At 35.3% G+C, this 20,463-nt stretch overlaps 1 protein-coding gene across 2 annotated transcripts; it reads right to left on the bottom strand.

Moving 5' to 3' along the window:
* Nucleotides 1-177: 177 nt before the first annotated feature.
* Nucleotides 178-20,226, bottom strand: LOC138334814 (transcription termination factor 2-like). Of its 2 annotated transcripts, none has more exons than XM_069283572.1 (22): nt 20,147-20,226; nt 18,715-18,778; nt 17,364-18,353; nt 16,721-16,856; nt 15,803-15,898; nt 15,234-15,365; nt 14,698-14,797; nt 14,217-14,356; nt 12,556-12,693; nt 12,070-12,223; nt 11,404-11,527; nt 10,489-10,682; nt 10,307-10,371; nt 9,898-9,986; nt 9,574-9,665; nt 7,513-7,717; nt 6,894-7,049; nt 6,474-6,532; nt 6,030-6,266; nt 5,725-5,799; nt 5,181-5,264; nt 178-921 (listed from the first exon to the last, which is right to left on the bottom strand). In XM_069283572.1, exons 1-22 carry the CDS (start codon nt 20,161-20,163, stop codon nt 861-863), a joined length of 3,408 nt encoding a protein of 1,135 aa, XP_069139673.1. In that variant the 5' UTR covers nt 20,164-20,226; the 3' UTR covers nt 178-860. The 2 variants fall into 2 exon arrangements, with proteins under 2 accessions (XP_069139673.1, XP_069139675.1); XM_069283574.1 differs by lacking the exon at nt 20,147-20,226 and adding an exon at nt 19,026-19,037.
* Nucleotides 20,227-20,463: the final 237 nt, after the last annotated feature.

The following is a 20,463-nucleotide window of genomic DNA, read 5'->3' as shown; positions in this document are numbered from 1 at the left end:
ATCATGTGTTTCTGAGGGTAACATCATACTTTTCAGAGAAAATGATGCGAGTTGCGCTCACAACCCAAAGGGAGGTAACTCTGCAATTGCAAAGACGGAATACATTCATGTTATCTTCATCCAAATGGTCAGAATATTAACTTCTAGACACTTACAAAAGAACAATAAAAATATTGCATCATTACCTTTAGATCTTTATTCCTAAAATAAATAATAGGTAATTTACATATTATGTACTATAACTGTTGTGCACTATTGGATAAAACAATCGTAAGGTATCATTATTTGACCTTTCATCAGCACTACCACGTAATTTGTCGCTTAAAACCAAACACTAGCAAATTGTGGACCAAAAATAAAATGTACATCATCATATAGAAGCTATATATAACTAAATCTACAAACTATGGTGTATGATCATACTGATCCAAATTGTTTGTAGTAAAACTCTTCATTGCTTGTGTACCATGCATGTGGATATCTTTTGTAGTATTTTAGAGTTTCTAGTATACACCTTATGAAAGATCATGAACATCTACAAATTAAAATTCCATGATTTTGGTAATTATCCAAGTCTTATTTCCTAAAATAAGAGATAAGATAACAACATACATTTCCCAACATATCTTGATGAGATTGACACGAAGAACATTTGGACAATTCATGAAGCAGTGCATAAAGTCTGCATTCTTTCTCTATGTATTTGAAGTTAAATGCTAATTGCCCCCAATAATGTTCATGATTATTATATTAGTCCTGTTTCATTTAATCAAGTTTTTAACTTGATGGGTAGTCACAACTCTTCATTGATCTTGTTATTGGAGAGGCACTGGGTTAAATCCAAATTTAAGTGTTAAAAGTTACACTCCAAATATCATTCTGAGATCTGCTAGAGTGAGTTTTGTCTTGGACACACCAGATCTACAACAGATAGAAAATATAACATGTAAGATGATAAGTACAAATGTATGTTAAAGAAGAATGTTATGTTATATACTGTGTCAATGATTATAATTATTAGGGGATGTGGATGTGGCGCAGTTTAATTATTAGAGCATGTATAGTGATACACATCATATACATGTAGAGCTGAGATATCAATATTTACTGCTAAACATGTTGGTTATCTGTTCCATGCTTTATTACCAGTAGGAAATAAGAATCCTATAAGAGTTTTATGCCTAACAAACTCATACTAGATTAGGATTTGACATAAAGGTGAACTTCCAAAATTGGTAATACATGTACTGTAAATGTACTTGTTTTTGGTGCAATGAAATTTGACCGCAAAAAGTGAAATAGTCCATTGATGAATTTGTATACTCATTTCATTACTATAGTAAAGAGATATATATATAGAAAATACAATTTAGCTCAATTAAACTTTAGTGCAAAATATCTGAAGAGCAATGCACTTTAAATATGATTGTGGCTAAAATACCTACATTTACAGTATCATAATTCTATTTTTTATCTCTAGGGAGTGATACTTATTGGTAAGCATCAAGAAGTATACTTACCCAGACAAGACATTATCAGCTATTTCTGGGGAGTGATACTTATTGCTGAGCATCAAGAAGTGTACTTACCCAGACAAGACATTATCAGCTATTTCTGGGGAGTGATACTTATTGCTGAGCATCAAGAAGTGTACTTACCCAGACAAGACATTATCAGCTATTTCTGGGGAGCGATACTTATTGCTGAGCATCAAGAAGTATACTTACCCAGACAAGACATTATCAGCTATTTCTGGGGAGTGATACTTATTGCTGAGCATCAAGAAGTATACTTACCCAGACAAGACATTATCAGCTATTTCTGGGGAGTGATACTTATTGCTGAGCATCAAGAAGTATACTTACCCAGACAAGACATTATCAGCTATTTCTGGGGAGTGATACTTATTGCTGAGCATCAAGAAGTATACTTACCCAGACAAGACATTATCAGCTATTTCTGGGGAGTGATACTTATTGCTGAGCATCAAGAAGTATACTTACCCAGACAAGACATTATCAGCTATTTCTGGGGAGTGATACTTATTGCTGAGCATCAAGAAGTATACTTACCCAGACAAGACATTATCAGCTATTTCTGGGGAGTGATACTTATTGCTGAGCATCAAGAAGTATACTTACCCAGACAAGACATTATCAGCTATTTCTGGGGAGTGATACTTATTGCTGAGCATCAAGAAGTATACTTACCCAGACAAGACATTATCAGCTATTTCTGGGGAGTGATACTTATTGCTGAGCATCAAGAATAGTATACTTACCCAGACAAGACATTATCAGCTATTTCTGGGGAGTGATACTTATTGCTGAGCATCAAGAAGTATACTTACCCAGACAAGACATTATCAGCTATTTCTGGGGAGTGATACTTATTGCTGAGCATCAAGAAGTATACTTACCCAGACAAGACATTATCAGCTATTTCTGGGGAGTGATACTTATTGCTGAGCATCAAGAAGTATACTTACCCAGACAAGACATTATCAGCTATTTCTGGGGAGTGATACTTATTGCTGAGCATCAAGAAGTATACTTACCCAGACAAGACATTATCAGCTATTTCTGGGGAGTGATACTTATTGCTGAGCATCAAGAAGTATACTTACCCAGACAAGACATTATCAGCTATTTCTGGGGAGTGATACTTATTGCTGAGCATCAAGAAGTATACTTACCCAGACAAGACATTATCAGCTATTTCTGGGGAGTGATACTTATTGCTGAGCATCAAGAAGTATACTTACCCAGACAAGACATTATCAGCTATTTCTGGGGAGTGATACTTATTGCTGAGCATCAAGAAGTATACTTACCCAGACAAGACATTATCAGCTATTTCTGGGGAGTGATACTTATTGCTGAGCATCAAGAAGTATACTTACCCAGACAAGACATTATCAGCTATTTCTGGGGAGTGATACTTATTGCTGAGCATCAAGAAGTATACTTACCCAGACAAGACATTATCAGCTATTTCTGGGGAGTGATACTTATTGCTGAGCATCAAGAAGTATACTTACCCAGACAAGACATTATCAGATATTTCTGGGGAGTGATACTTATTGCTGAGCATCAAGAAGTATACTTACCCAGACAAGACATTATCAGCTATTTCTGGGGAGTGATACTTATTGCTGAGCATCAAGAAGTGTACTTACCCAGACAAGACATTATCAGCTATTTCTGGGGAGTGATACTTATTGCTGAGCATCAAGAAGTGTACTTACCCAGACAAGACATTATCAGCTATTTCTGGGGAGTGATACTTATTGCTGAGCATCAAGAAGTATACTTACCCAGACAAGACATTATCAGCTATTTCTGGGGAGTGATACTTATTGCTGGAGCATCAAGAAGTATACTTACCCAGACAAGACATTATCAGCTATTTCTGGGGAGTGATACTTATTGCTGAGCATCAAGAAGTATACTTACCCAGACAAGACATTATCAGCTATTTCTGGGGAGTGATACTTATTGCTGAGCATCAAGAAGTGTACTTACCCAGACAAGACATTATCAGCTATTTCTGGGGAGTGATACTTATTGCTGAGCATCAAGAAGTATACTTACCCAGACAAGACATTATCAGCTATTTCTAGGGAGTGATACTTATTGCTGAGCATCAAGAAGTATACTTACCCAGACAAGACATTATCAGCTATTTCTGGGGAGTGATACTTATTGCTGAGCATCAAGAAGTGTACTTACCCAGACAAGACATTATCAGCTATTTCTGGGGAGTGATACTTATTGCTGAGCATCAAGAAGTGTACTTACCCAGACAAGACATTATCAGCTATTTCTGGGGAGTGATACTTATTGGTGAGCATCAAGAAGTATACTTACCCAGACAAGACATTATCAGCTATTTCTGGGGAGTGATACTTATTGGTGAGCATCAAGAAGTATACTTACCCAGACAAGACATTATCAGCTATTTCTGGGGAGTGATACTTATTGGTGAGCATCAAGAAGTATACTTACCCAGACAAGACATTATCAGCTATTTCTGGGGAGTGATACTTATTGGTGAGCATCAAGAAGTATACTTACCCAGACAAGACATTATCAGCTATTTCTGGGGAGTGATACTTATTGCTGAGCATCAAGAAGTATACTTACCCAGACAAGACATTATCAGCTATTTCTGGGGAGTGATACTTATTGGTGAGCATCAAGAAGTATACTTACCCAGACAAGACATTATCAGCTATTTCTGGGGAGTGATACTTATTGCTGAGCATCAAGAAGTATACTTACCCAGACAAGACATTATCAGCTATTTCTGGGGAGTGATACTTATTGCTGAGCATCAAGAAGTATACTTACCCAGACAAGACATTATCAGCTATTTCTGGGGAGTGATACTTATTGCTGAGCATCAAGAAGTGTACTTACCCAGACAAGACATTATCAGCTATTTCTGGGGAGTGATACTTATTGCTGAGCATCAAGAAGTATACTTACCCAGACAAGACATTATCAGCTATTTCTGGGGAGTGATACTTATTGCTGAGCATCAAGAAGTATACTTACCCAGACAAGACATTATCAGCTATTTCTGGGGAGTGATACTTATTGCTGAGCATCAAGAAGTATACTTACCCAGACAAGACATTATCAGCTATTTCTGGGGAGTGATACTTATTGGTGAGCATCAAGAAGTGTACTTACCCAGACAAGACATTATCAGCTATTTCTGGGGAGTGATACTTATTGGTGAGCATCAAGAAGTATACTTACCCAGACAAGACATTATCAGCTATTTCTGGGGAGTGATACTTATTGCTGAGCATCAAGAAGTGTACTTACCCAGACAAGACATTATCAGCTATTTCTGGGGAGTGATACTTATTGGTGAGCATCAAGAAGTATACTTACCCAGACAAGACATTATCAGCTATTTCTGGGGAGTGATACTTATTGGTGAGCATCAAGAAGTATACTTACCCAGACAAGACATTATCAGCTATTTCTGGGGAGTGATACTTATTGCTGAGCATCAAGAAGTGTACTTACCCAGACAAGACATTATCAGCTATTTCTGGGGAGTGATACTTATTGCTGAGCATCAAGAAGTATACTTACCCAGACAAGACATTATCAGCTATTTCTGGGGAGTGATACTTATTGGTGAGCATCAAGAAGTGTACTTACCCAGACAAGACATTATCAGCTATAGCCTGCTTTCGTTTCTGTAACTGCACAATCTTCTCCTCGACTGTGCCACGGCACAGAAACCTGTAAAACAGGACATCACTAATTATACGTAGCTCTCAAACTCTGTAATACACATTATATTCTGCCTGTCAATGTTAGAACAAGAAAGCAAAGGAGTGTCCTTTTTTAACAATATTTGAATATGTCTGAGTAATCAAAAACTGTCACCAATGTGGCAGACTACTACCCCCCACTGGACAAATTTAGTAATAACCCCATTAATAGGGGACATTAATGCAGAACCCTATTTAGTTTATCCAACAACTCCCCTTTATTTCAGGGTTCTGTGTACCAAATTTTATCATATATGTCCTGTAGTTTAGGTGTTTGGAGGACAATGTTGTACCTACAGACAGACAGACAGACAACTTTAAATTTGTTGTAGAGAGTACATTTTGTATATTGATCAGTTTACTGAAAGGAACTAGTGTTGGACTCACTCATTTTTACGTATAATTTGAATATTTGTTAGACCACAGACCTGTGAATGAAGACATCTTTCTTCTGTCCGACTCGATGTATTCTGTCACAGGCTTGTTCCTCTAGTGAAGGGTTCCTGTAAAGCAAGATTGTCTCTGGAAATTACTGACAATAACATGTAGTCTACCTAAATATGCCACAATTCACACATCTAAAAATGATTTACCATTAATATTTATACCAAATTTAATTTATAGCCTAATTGGCTTGGATCAATAATCATAATCATTACTACAAAACTTTGCATTGAATTGCACTGCCTTATTTGTGAAGACAGTAGATGTAAAATTAACCCCCCAAACATACCAATGTTGGTCTAACAGGAACAGATGATTCCCTCCAATAAGGTTGAGACCCACTCCTCCCGCCCGGAGAGATACCAGCATCACCTCTGGGCCACTGCTGCTACAGTTGAACGCATCAACAGCTTCAGTACGTTTCTTAGGAGGAATGTTACCCTTGATGATGCTGTACTCGATGTTGAGTTTGTCCAGCTGAAGACCCACTATTTCTAACATCTTTGTCCACTGGGAAACGATCACACTGTCAACAGCATACCATTTCACCATATACATTATATACTGTACAAGACATGATTATATATAATATTTGTACGGGGCAAATAAACATCTGAAGGGTTCACCAGGTTTATAACAGCTTATCAGCTGAAATGGCCTATACATAACATCAAATACGAAATGGCACTGTTTATAGACTGGTAAAGAATAAACACAAATAAATAGTAATTACCTTTTCTGCCTTGGTTTATTTCCTCTAATCTCTTTTAGTTTCTCTAATAAGAATTTCATCTACAAAATGAACAGTATATCATATACTTGTATTGACTGTACAATAAATAAAACAATACATAAACTGAACAATTTTTTTGTATCCAATATGTGTGTATGTATAAATTTGATTCATTAAATCATACATATGTGTCATTATGGTATTGATAAGAAAAATCCAACAAACTCTTATAGATTGGTAAATTGCAATGACTTTGTTATGTGTGCATGAGTGCAACAGTAACATTTTTTGGAGAAAAAAAAAAATCATTTTTGTACACAAACAAATGATATACAACATACTATGCTCAAGACCAGATAACTCAGTATAAAATATAGAAAGACAAAATATGCTGATGATGGAATGATGATAGTGGCATACCTTAGTGCTCAAGTAGGACTGTTCAAACACAGGTGAAGCTTTTGTTATTAGTTGAGGCTCCTCTGGTTTGCCTGGCTCTTCCAGCATTAAATCCCTCATCTGCTCAGCAATGTCTAATTCCAGTCCCTCAGACTCTGCAGTCTCCTCATCAAATGCCTGAAGCCACATATCAAGTACTTTTATTAGCCACCAAAATTAGGGACAGACTTCTAAGATACATTATTGTTTCTACAGCTTAATATATGTACACTGTACATTAACTATGTTTATAAGTATCTAGAAGTTGATCAAAAATAATTACCAGCATTCTAAAGCTAATCAGATAGCACTCTTTTGAATTGGATGTAGAAATCTTTATTCATCTCTATTACTGTGTATTTTACATGCAATATATTTGTCTACCAATCAATTTGTCATTTATTTCTCAAAGATAATGCCAACTGTTGAAATGTTGCACTTTTTCTTCTTAACTTAATATATTAAATTACATATTAATTTAGAAGGACATGACGTGACAATGTGTAAAACACAAATTCATCAACCTACAGTTTTATTTTCAACATGAAATAGTAAACGTGATTGTAAAATTAAAAGCTTTATTAAATTGAACTCCACTTACATCCCTCATCAGACTGAGGTGACTACAGCATTGTCTTAGTCGCAGTAACAACACAAGAATCTGCTGAGCTCCAACCTTCCTGTTCTGGTGTGAGGTAGCCCCATTGCCTCGACCTTCGTCCTCACGATCTTTAAACGGATTGACATTCTCCTTAGTGATGCCTTCCTTCTCGTCCTGTCTTCTCAGGTATTCCTTCAGCACAGACCTGTATAAATCAACTGAACATTAACATAGTAAGCATGTTAACCTATAAAACCACATTTGTAATATTTGTGGATTCTAACACCTATGCATGAGATAAAATTGCATCAGTTCTGTTAATGTTTATTTTGTTAAACATTTGTAAAATTGTGCATCATCTACGACAAAGTACCGTGCCTAACAGGTCATGTTGAACATAACAGGTAATTCTCACGGTCATTGTTCATGTAATTTTGTTTATATATTGTAACGTGCCGAGGGATAAACCCTAAAAAAAAACAAACCAACAAAGCTAGCATTTCTCGATACTGGGAGTATGTCTACGCGACGAATATCGAGTGGCAGCGAGATGCGGATGCAAACAATTACACCTAGTGTGTTATTGCATGGTAACGGCGTCAACGTACGTTCGGATGATACATGTACATCTGCGCACAGTCACAATGTAGAAGATAAAGATACATCTAGTTCTCAGCCTTAGCTGTACTGGACTGTGCATGTCGTATTTAAACCTAAGAAACATTGTGATTGTACCATGCTCTCTGTGCGTTATGAATCCAAGTTGTACAAGAGTAACAGTTAGACTGCAGATGACGTCGCATGTTTCTAAGAATCGTATGTTGTTCGAGCGTGCTCTAACATTCTAGTGATATCTGTGTTGTTCTCTACCACTCTATGTAGACTAGGGATCTGTCATTCTATTGGTGTTTTTTTATGTGTTATTGGGGAGTGAGTTACGCAGTCTTTGAGGATCTAGTAATCGCTTAGACAGATCAACTATCAGTATTTGAGTGTGGATAAGTTTAACCAAAAACGACCTAGCACAACAAAGCAATTTTTGTTCACCTCGGACGGACAGACAAGTCCTGTACGTTTATCTAGAATCTACTGTGATTCGGCGAGAGTTTACGTTTTTGGGTGTTTCGAATAATCAATGAAACGGAATCTTACAATTGTCGCTTTACATTACTTGTAATAGATACCTCTAACTATTTATTGAGTGTTGAAAGAACAATATGAATATAGTTAACATTTTTGAGAGCGGTACAGTAAACGTTTCCCAGTAGTGGCCTACCTGTGTTTTGTACATGATTACTCGAAACGACGTTCGATACATTTGAAAATCTCCAAAATCCGGAAAATAATGACATTAAACGATGTAAACATCACCGTGTATTCAAAGAATTTTCAAAACGTGAACTGATTAAGTAGAACTCAAGTGATCACAAAATTGAAGAAAAAACTCTCTGTTTGTAACACATATCCTTGACTCTGGCGGTTTGAATTCGGACACCACGTCACAAACTACGTTAAATATCCTTGCCTCGTTATAAATTGTGTAATGCGTGTGAAATATACGAAGCAAAGGATTAAAACCAAACTGCTTTACACAATGGTGTTTTTATCAACAGATAATATAAAATGATTTAGAGTTCATACCAGGACATATGCTTCATCAGACGGAACACATTTTATTGGTATGTTCATTGATAAATTGGTGGGAATTTCGCCACCTATATAAACACTAATAAGGGTAAATTTTTGAGCTAATGAATAAATAGTTCAGACTGTAAATATAAGGATTAAAAGTCTCTTTCTGGTGGTTTAATCAATGTCAAGATATAGAACCACCGAAAGCGACTTTACACTGACTACCTGATGCACCTTATTTTCCATTTATTGTAATATTACAAATGGTAATGATGTCTAACATTATATCAGCATTAAACATAAGCAAAGAACTCCAAATTGATAGAAATTAACTAAAAAAAAAGAATATCATTCAGTTTCAAAGAAGTTCAACAGACGGTCCATTAATATTGAATTGTAAATCCACCATGCTTTCAAGCCAACACTCACCTAGACTGAGAGAAGACTTTGTCGTAAACAGTTCTTTCACTCTCTGATAATTCTAATTCCCACACCTGGCTGGATTTGGTAGTCATGGCAACCTGGGAAAGGAAGGGCAATAAACATATACATCTAGTTAACAATTCATACTTAGTAAATAGTACCCTTTTTAATGGTACCTGGTAAATTCTGACCTGCTACTGTATCTTTAATATATACATTATACAAGATATTGCAAGATCTTAAATATACCTTTATATTTCAATGGTAACATTTTTCCTTCACTTGTTATTGTTTTGTCAGAAATGTTAGTGTTTACTAGTATACCCTTACCAAAGGTTTGCCAGCCTTGTCTGTCTGTGTTTTTGTTCTTCGTAACAGTAAAGATTTCACTAAAATGTTCAGTCGATTTTGTCCAGATGCTGAAAGTAAAATTCTCAATTACTGAACATTAATGAAATTCATTTCACAAATTTCCAATACAGCAGCTTTATGTGATTATTCACAAAACATATTATACAAAATATTATACAAAATATTTGCCAAAATTATTTAACATAAATATTGTTCAACAAGAATTACATGACCTTGACCAGCGGGAAATCTACCCATTACCAATAATTCTAAGATTTCATAGCAAGCAAGACATGCTTGATGCCAATACACTGTACCATCAATGTTTGCCTCAATGTTACTTTGATCAAATACAAAGTAAAGACAAATTCCTATCTATGTATCTTACATTTGCCAGTATCAACTTGACGCTTCCAGACTTTATACTCATCAAACGGAGAGCATCTCAAAAACCTACAACATAAAGATTATGGACCATGAAAAATATTGTTGCAATAAAAAAAAATGAAAGTTTTCTTTTTCAAATTAAATCTCATATCATTAAATTGATAATGTTGTGGACTACCATACCTTAGTAGGGAGTACATGTCGAGTAGCTGGTTCTGTATAGGGGTACCCGTGATAGCCCATCTGTGAGTAGATCTCAGTCGACAAACTGCCATAGCGGTTAGACTCTTATGATTTTTGATATTATGGGCCTCATCCAAAATAATTCTGTCCCATACAATTCTCAACATGTTACACTGTAGCACAGAATCTGATCCCTGTAGAAAAAAAGCTTTCAATTACTAAAAGAGAGACCAACATTATATTTCTTTTTTTCTCAAAGTTGATTATCAAAGTATTTGCAAAAGATAATCATTTCAAACAAATATTAATCATGCTTATATGATTAATATGAATTCAGTTTTGATTCTGTGAAAGATCCTCAATATTTTTTTTTCAAAATGAAATTCAAGAAAGTTAATAGCTAACAAAAAAAAATAACATTGTGCTATGTAATGCATGGTGGCATTTTGCTTTGTTTCTTTAAGCATCTTTAATTATTGATGCAAAAATATGTAAAGGGGAGAAAATCAACATGAGGAGCTTGAGGCGCCATTTTAGACTTCTAAAAATCTCATCTTTTCATACAACTTTTTTGGCTCTCACCATTTCACCTTGTCAAATTACACAACCAGCAACTTCACAAGGCAAAAAGATGTCGCTTGGTGGTTTTTCACATAATTGTACAAGGTGAAACAAGTTGAACAAAAAGGCAAGATTTTAAAAAGTCTAACACAAAACCTTTTTATGTAAATTTTCTTGCTTTGTCTGTGTTTTCACATAGGTAATTAAAGGTGTGTAAGAAACAACGTGAAACCTGAAATCTGCCACGTAATGTTACATCCATAGTTATCAAATTGGAATTTTTTTTGGACATATTTGGTTAAGGCTATTATAACAGGAGAAGAATTGAAGACACATATTCTGGTATGATCTAACCTCAGATTCTGGACTTTCAGCTTCCTCATCATCCTTCACCGGTTCTTCAGCATTTGTTTTTGATGATCCAACTTCCTTTGCCACAATGTTATAGGTAGTGATAACCACGTCATGTTCAGCAAGTCTGTTCAAGTCAAAATAACCATTCAACTCATAGTATTATCTATATCATAGTTTTGACTTATATAATTGTTGTCTATTTGACATATTATCTAAGCAGCTGCAATTTTAAATGTTCTGCCATATATGTAAGCATCATACATTAAAATATCTTTAGTTTGTAAACCGTTTTCCTTTTCGATACAAGAAGATTTCTGTTTTGTCATATTCAAAGACAGACTGTAAGAATTGGCTCTAGGATCTGATCATGGCTGATCGCCAATATTTCCTTATAAAGTACACATGAAGTCAAACCTTGTTATTTTGAAGTCAAGGAGGCCATAGCAAATGGTTCTTGCAGTTTAACAAGTTCAATTCAAGTTAATGAGGTTAACTACATATGTTTACGGCTGTCCTAGCTAGTAGTCTGTAGCTGGAACTAGTACTGTATAGCATTTTATTGTGATTCATCTCTGTTAGCAATAGAATTCACATTTCAGAACATGTAGTAAATATTGTAGCTATGGCCAGAATAAGTAAATCAGTTCTATTCTATGAGAGACTAACTTTTTGATATTCTGTTCCCTATTGGGACCGTGGTACAGAAGAACAGACAGGAGACTGGCTCGACACCGCCGCTCTATTTCTTTGTGCCATTGATGTATCAGAGAGGCTGGACATACCACCAAGCTGGCTTTGGACTTCACCAGGTTCTTACCGACTGTAATAGCAAATATATGCATCATATAGAAATACTGTAAAACATGAAACATTTGTTGTGTAGAAATAATTGTCATTTTGTGCATCAAACTTTGTTTTACATGTTATTCAAACTCCTGTCTCATATAAAAAGCATGAAAATCTCTTCCTACAAATTACTTTGAAAACTCTATACCGTTTCATGGTATACGGTAGATAAACCTTTACAACAAAGACATTTTATTCAAGATAAAATATATGTACATTACAAAAATCATTTTTATAACTTAAATATTCAGGCATGCATGTTTTTTATTCAGTCAAAATGATGGTGAACCTTACACAATTACTTACACTTTTTCATTTCCTTGTCTTTGCTTTTCCATCCATCCTCATCGCTTTCTTCAGCTTGTTCTGTTTCTCTGCGTAGTTCCCTCTGTTTGGCTATCAGTGAGATCATAGTCAGCGTCTTGCCAAGTCCCATATCATCAGCTGTACAACAAATACAGATCAACATAGTATATATACGTAGGATCCAGATACACAGTTTAATTTGTCTATTCCTGAGACATAACTTTCAATACACGTACAGTAATTAACACTGCCATACATTATATGAACATTCACTGTAATAGATTAGAAGGAGAGACCTGTCTTGACAAGTTACAATATAATTTTCTTTGTGTATGCATAAAGATTGCATACATCTAAAATTGCCTAATGTAAATATAGGGTACATACTAGATTTAATCAATATTATTTAAGTTATCAAAGGGTTAAGTTGTATATAAAATAACTGCAATTCATTTATATTGTAGTTGCTTCTTCACTTAAAGGTAGGTTTCGCCCAACCAAATAAATATTTTTTTTGTGAAATGCAATAAGCGGAAGAAAAGATGAAAAGACATATTACAATATCTCAATTTTAATTTCTTTATGTGTTTGAGATTGAATAAATGTGTCTTGAATACAAAATTGAAGGAAATCCTTGATTTATTACGGTGTCCGTCAGACAAAATAATATGCAAATGAAGCTGCGATGAATTGTGTCGTCGAAGTTTGGCGCATGTGCATTGTCATGCACTAAAAGTAAACAAAATGGCTGAACGAAAGTGTGTGAGATGAAAAAAATATATCTGAATCGGCAACAAAGTGGAGAAAATTATAATGGATTCGGTAGCACCCTAGGGTATCTATAGGGAATAAATTCAGAGATGGCATGTAGCAATAGAAGAAACAGAAGCCACATCTCAAGCGGAACTTGCCGGGATCTGTTGGGACTCGTGTAACGGCATTGCACGTGGCGAGTTAAATTTCAACACATATGCCAGCGCACAAACAGCCGCAGACTAACTACATGTATATTTGGTGTACAAAGTTAGCGAGCGTATGTAAGTAACATGAAGTGTTTTAGATTATATGATATGTATAAACAGTCTCTTGCACTTCGATTTGTTGTTGTTGTTCTTTAACTAAACATGCCGTGGCAAGACTGTCACTTCTATCTGACATTTTGTTGCACGCTTCCGTTTGTTGCTGCGGCCTCGTTTTGGAAAAAATTTGTCATGTTCTATGTAAAGCTTGACTTTGCTCTATTTTTAGAGGAGTATTTTCCTGGTCAAGCTAGGCAACTGACCACCCATATTGTTCGCTGTATGCATTGAAAATGATCTGAAGATTATATCTATGTATAGGATAAATTTCAATTTCGTAGTCTTTATATTTCATTGGGCGAAAACCTACCTTTAACATCACTTCCTCTATGATTTATGTAGATTTTACTCAGGTTGCCTCTCTTTGACTGATATGTGAGATAAAATACTATTAAACCTCCTTAATCCAGAACTTAGTACTTAAGTTTTGTTTAGTAGGCACTTCATTTATATAGGCTATTAATGGCCAGACACTGATACCAGTGGTTACTAAATTTAATATTAATGAGGTCCAGGGTTTGAGTGGATGTATTAGAATAAGTTCATGCAGGTACATATTAATGTGATTCAGGTTTTTTATACCAAGTATTCCGCCCTGTGGTTGTTGTTTCTCCCTCCACGTCAGCCAGGCCAGCGCCCGGCGTTGGTGAGTCATCAGTGGAACATTAAGTCCCTTGGGATCAGGCAACTCGATCTCCTCCCCTGGACAAGTTTCCAGCTGTCTGAAAACAAAAGCCTTGGGTTAAGTCTACCACCAAAGTCTCAAGATGTCTTGATGAAATTTCGTTTTCATCTGTCTTTCCTTGCCTTCAGCAATGTATCAACACATAACCTATCCAAATCATCAGCTGTGTATAAACACTACGTAACTTTATTTGTTGTATTCAGATATATTGGTAGATGCCTACAATACATATTTAACAATATATCTTTGCTCCATTAACAAGGTGTGACTTTGCAGATTGAGAAGTATGCAAACAATGAAAGATGATGACTCTGTTTATGATATAAACATGTATTACATTCTTTTCTCTAAACACCATGCAATTTGGTGGTGACTTACTTGTGTAGTTTCTCTATGGCCTCCTTTGTAATACTCCCGACCTCCCGCAAACGTGCTGCCGTCATCCTCCCCCCATAAAGCTGCATGGCCTGAGGGTTGGCTAGGAGGTAAAGTATGTCATTTACTACATTTTACATGAAACACCAATACACAATTTAAAAGCAATGCAAGACATTTTGATCCAATGATTCCCATCAACACAGAGCAGACTGAATTGATTACAACACTTATTTTGTAGAAACTACATGTATATTTTATACTTACTATAGAACAGATACAATAAAAACATAAACTCATTTATTACAAACTATATTGTGAAATAGTGCGATTGATTGCTATATGGCGGATTTTGATAGAAGTCTACATGAGGCCCTATTGTGAAATGAATCCAAAGTACTCAGTGAAAACTAATGCAGTTTGTCAGGTAAGCTATGAGTCAAACCCAAACAACAAATTACTGTAAGATGAGTAACTGTATTTCACATGGTATTATGCCCATGTTTGTAAGGGAAGTAACACTGTAGTGACATAGTTACCAGCATACAGCTGTTGAAGGATGTGAGGAGGTAGTTGGGCAGTGTGTGGTAGGATACTCGTCTGACGGAGTCCATCTGGGTTGTGTGAGGTGTGGCCAGCCGCCTGGGAAGGCAGTTTGATCACCTTAACACCTACATGAAATATAACAATGATTGAAATAAGATTTAGCCATAATCTTATAGATTTACTGCTCCAACTTTATAGTGTCATGTGTGTATGGCTAGTCTGTCAATAGAAACCAGAAGGTTACAGTAATATTGTAAACTATTCACAGTTGTAAAGACAAGTTTGTTCGATTTGGCCATGAAAACGGAAACTTTATATTTGGCAACTGAAAATTTGCTATCAAAAACCTAAGTTTATATTTGGCAACTGAAAATTTGCTATCAAAAACCTAAGTTAAGATTGTGGTTGGATTTTGGCATCAATTATATCATCTACTATAATTATATCTAGAAAAAGTAATAAGGCATAACTTCATCATTATCAAATGGTATGGTCCTAAGTTAAAGCTATGAAATCCTTATGTAGTATCTACAATTTTAAGGCTTATCAGAACTATCTTTACCTGGAGGAAGTTGCAGGGGCTGCCCTGTTGTATTCTGTGAACTGCCTTGTTGTGAGGGTATTTTTATCACTTTGATTTGTGGTTGATTTCCTGTAGCTGAAACAAAAACTATATATTTATAGAATACACTTACACAGTTCTAAGACTAGGGTGAATTGGAATGGACATTGAGAGCAATAACTTTCTTATCAATCACCCATATGACAATATTAAACATTTTTAACTCATGAAGTAATTTTCATTCACATGCATGTATCAATATTCCTTCGATCCATAATAGATAATACTGTACTGTTCTTAATTATTATTATTCCTATGCAATAAAGTTATGTTCCTGTACCCTCCCAAATGCTGTGAATTTTTTTTCCAATCCCCATTGGCATTTTCCAAGAGAATATTTACAAGAGAGGTACCGGTAATCTAAAATTGAGAGCTGTCATTGATATGAATTTTAAGTATGGATATATCAAAAGGAAACTACCCTGATGTATCGATATATATCGAAACAATGGTGTTGTTGAGAAAAAGACGAAATGCAGAAAGGTGGTTTTGTGTATTAGATAATAGACTTATGAATGATAACAATGTATGTCACTTGGAAACTCTTGCTGAGTATTTCATATATAATTCGTGGTAATTGTGGAAAAATCTTAGGAGTTTACATGATCAGGAACCTTACAAAATATATACAATTGGTATACTGTAAGAAATAATACATAATTGGTTGGCATTTGGAATTAAAATGTCACTTGGTCATAGGCAGGTCTTGAGTACAATTTCAGTCATTGTAACAATTTCAGAAAATAGAAATCAATATCATATTGGAAGATGAGAATCGTCACTACATGATATCATTTGTAACAATGACAGCTTAACTAAAAACTGATATATCTAGACAATATTATCGGTATCATTTACCTGTGATTTTCTTACTGGCATGGTCAGAGATTTTTTTGTTGTAAAATGAAATAGAACTCTGTAGTTTTTGTACTTCCTCCATCAGCTTTTTACCGCGGTCTGGGAGGTTGGACATTTTTACTGTCGCTATAATTTGCTATAAAAAACAACAAAGTATGGTAGCTTATAAGAAAAGAGTACTAATGCCATGTGTTCAAGAACATATTGAAAAATAAATACCAAACCATTTTACAGCAAATGAATATTTAGCTTAGTCACAAGGAAGAAGAAAATCTATGCATGTACTTCATAATTAACAAATATCAAACATATGTACAAGTCATCTGTTATGTGATGTATGCATATGTATTTATCAGTTGCATACACATATATATCAATAGCAAATTGACAAGTCTTCAGTTTGCTAAAAACAAGTACAAGGGTAGTTAATTTTTAATAATAAACCCACTCAAACAGTATGACTATCTGAATTTCAGATTGGCATTTGCATGTTACATGTATGTGTTATCCATTTTATTTGGATGCAATAGATTCACATTTGCATCCATGCTTTACATTGTTACAAGTAAAGTAAAATTCTTTTGACATCCCATTTTGTAAAGAAATATTCTAAACATTTTTACTGAATGTGTATCAATATTACCTTCTGTTTTTGTAGCTGTTTCAACAGGGCATCTCTTGTCTCAATATCTTGCTTCAGACTTAACTGATTGGCTGTCTGAAAATCTGATGAATGTTGAGATGTCTGTATGACAATAGGTTCAGGAACTTTGACCTTTGGCTGCACAGATGGCATCACTGGGTTTGTTTGTAATGGAACTGTCACATTCCCAGGTAGCTTAGGAGGTTGAGTAACATTGTCTTGGGACTGTACATGGTTGGCAGGTTTATTCTGTAACTGTAATGGACGCTCACCAACAGACTGAGACGTGGTATTTGTTTGCGCTATTATTTCTGCTGTTTTGTGGTTAGATGGAATACCTTTAGAATTCTGTTTAGTTTCTGATACATTAGCACTGTGTGAATCCTGAGGACTTCGGACATGTGGTTTATCAATGCTTGTGTTTGGTTGAGAACTTGGAGTATTATTAGAGTTTGGTGATGACATTGCTCTATAATGTACATTTGGAATACTATCACCTGCATTATGGTCAGTAAATAGATCTGAATCAGCGCCTCCTTCATCTTCGTGTCCGCTGTCACTGTCGTCACCAGACACACTGTCACTATCACTAGTGAGATCTATACAGGCTGCAGCAGACTCCCGGCGTCCTCCCATCTTCAGGTGGTTCAAAGTAGATTTCTTCTCACCACTATAACCACTGTCGTCCCTCATAGACGAATGTTTTTTGGGGTTCTCTTGTCTGTTTTGTTCAGATAATGCTGCAAAGCTTACTTCTCCAGATGGTCCTGAAGAAGATTTGATGTCTTTCTTTAGTTTCAGTTTGTTGGTTGCTTTGTTTCTGTCTTCCTGTTCTTTCTGACCAATATGGAGATCAAGGTTTTCCATTTTGCTTGTGATTTCGTCTGAGGTAGCTATGCAACCATTGTCACTTGATTTTCTTTCATTCTTCTCTTGGTTTTGATTTTGTTTTCCTTGTGGACTTTTCTCTGGAAATTTTGAAGGATTGTTCTGATTGAAGAAAAAAAAATGACAATATGAAATGCAATAATGTTATTATTATTTTAAAAATCAAAATAAATAAAACTGAATTATTACCTATGATTGTAAGTGTAGCATGTACATTAAATTGTTCATAAAACATTAAACTAGAAATAAAATTGATTACAGGGTAATAATAATTCTCCTAACTGGAAGTGCACATTTCATGACTTCATTGATTTCATGTTAAAATCACAAATACATGATCATATATGTATTGTAACTTTTTTGTATGTATCAATTAAGATCCATTATTCATTTTTTACTTTATATAATGATATAAGACAATTAAAAAGAATATGATATTTCGATTCACAGACACTAAATTTACCTTTGAAGAAAAATAGCCACACCAAGTCTGAGTCTCTGGTCGTCCACGACAACGGAAATATCTCCTGAAAATATGCTACATATTAAACTAAAATGTGTGACTTGCATGCAACCATTTTTTTATTACATGTTCACTCTACAAGTACTGATAATCAATATCTAATCTCTCTATAAAACATTAAATGATTGGTGTCACAGACTGTATTTGGAATTGTTAAAATCACATATTTCTTTTCCCTATAGAAACCACAGGATAGTTAATATCCATGTCAATATGGGAGAAAAGGGAAACAATTGACTTAGTAAACTTACCTGTGCTCACTAGACATCAAGCTATAGGATATAACGACTGGAGCTCCAGTGTAAATAATGTATGACTAAGTAAACTTACCTGTGCTCACTAGACATCAAGCTATAGGATATAACGACTGGAGCTCCAGTATAAATAATGTATGACTAAGTAAACTTACCTGTCCTCACTAGACATCAAGCTATAGGATAAAGACTGGAGCTCCAGTGTAAATAATGTATGACTTAGTAAACTTACCTGTCCTCACTAGACATCAAGCTATAGGATAACGACCGGAGCTCCAGTGTAAATAAATTAATGTATGATTAAGTAAACTTACCTGTCCTCACTAGACATCAAGCTATAGGATAACGACCGGAGCTCCAGTGTAAATAAATTAATGTATGATTAAGTAAACTTACCTGTCCTCACTAGACATCAAGCTATAGGATAACGACCGGAGCTCCAGTGTAAATAAATTAATGTATGATTAAGTAAACTTACCTGTCCTCACTAGACATCAAGCTATAGGATAACGACTGGAGCTCCAGTGTAAATAAATTAATGTATGATTAAGTAAACTTACCTGTCCTCACTAGACATCAAGCTATAGGATAACGACTGGAGCTCCAGTGTAAATAAATTAATGTATGATTAAGTAAACTTACCTGTCCTCACTAGACATCAAGCTATAGGATAACGACTGGAGCTCCAGTGTAAATAAATTAATGTATGATTAAGTAAACTTACCTGTCCTCACTAGACATCAAGCTATAGGATAACGACCCGGAGCTCCAGTGTAAATAAATTAATGTATGATTAAGTAAACTTACCTGTCCTCACTAGACATCAAGCTATAGGATAACGACTGGAGCTCCAGTGTAAATAAATTAATGTATGATTAAGTAAACTTACCTGTCCTCACTAGACATCAAGCTATAGGATAACGACTGGAGCTCCAGTGTAAATAAATTAATGTATGATTAAGTAAACTTACCTGTCCTCACTAGACATCAAGCTATAGGATATAACGACTGGAGCTCCAGTGTAAATAATGTATGACTAAGTAAACTTACCTATGCTCACTAGACATCTTGCTATAGGATAACGACTGGAGTTTCAGTGTATGACTTAGTAACCTTACCTGTGCTCACTAGACATCTTGCTATAGGATAATGACTGGAGTTCAAGTGTATTCCCTGGATGGTTTGGGACAATCTTGGGAAGGTACGGACTGAAATGTTACCAGGTATATCTTTGTGTTACCAGGTATATCTTTGTGTTACCGGGTATATCTTTGTGTTACCGGGTATATCTTTGTGTTACCAGGTATATCTTTGTGTTACCGGGTATATCTTTGTGTTACCGGGTATATCTTTGTGTTACCGGGTATATCTTTGTGTTACCGGGTATATCTTTGTGTTACCGGTATATCTTTGTGTTTACTTTGTTTACAGGGTA

Source organism: Argopecten irradians, chromosome 11 (assembly GCF_041381155.1).
Source record: "Argopecten irradians isolate NY chromosome 11, Ai_NY, whole genome shotgun sequence".
In the NCBI taxonomy this organism is placed as follows: domain Eukaryota; kingdom Metazoa; phylum Mollusca; class Bivalvia; order Pectinida; family Pectinidae; genus Argopecten; species Argopecten irradians.
The sequence above is the reverse complement of the archived record's forward strand: the minus strand, read 5'-3'. Positions and strand labels throughout refer to the sequence as shown.

Excerpts from the sequence above, each read along its gene's own strand:
- LOC138334814 (XM_069283572.1), bottom strand. Across the intron at positions 9,987-10,306 it reads TCAAGTTGATACTGGCAAAT|CATCTGGACAAAATCGACTG; the intron begins GTAAGATACATA and ends TTTTACTTTCAG. Across the intron at positions 5,265-5,724 it reads AAAGATGTCTTCATTCACAG|GTTTCTGTGCCGTGGCACAG; the intron begins GTCTGTGGTCTA and ends CCTGTTTTACAG.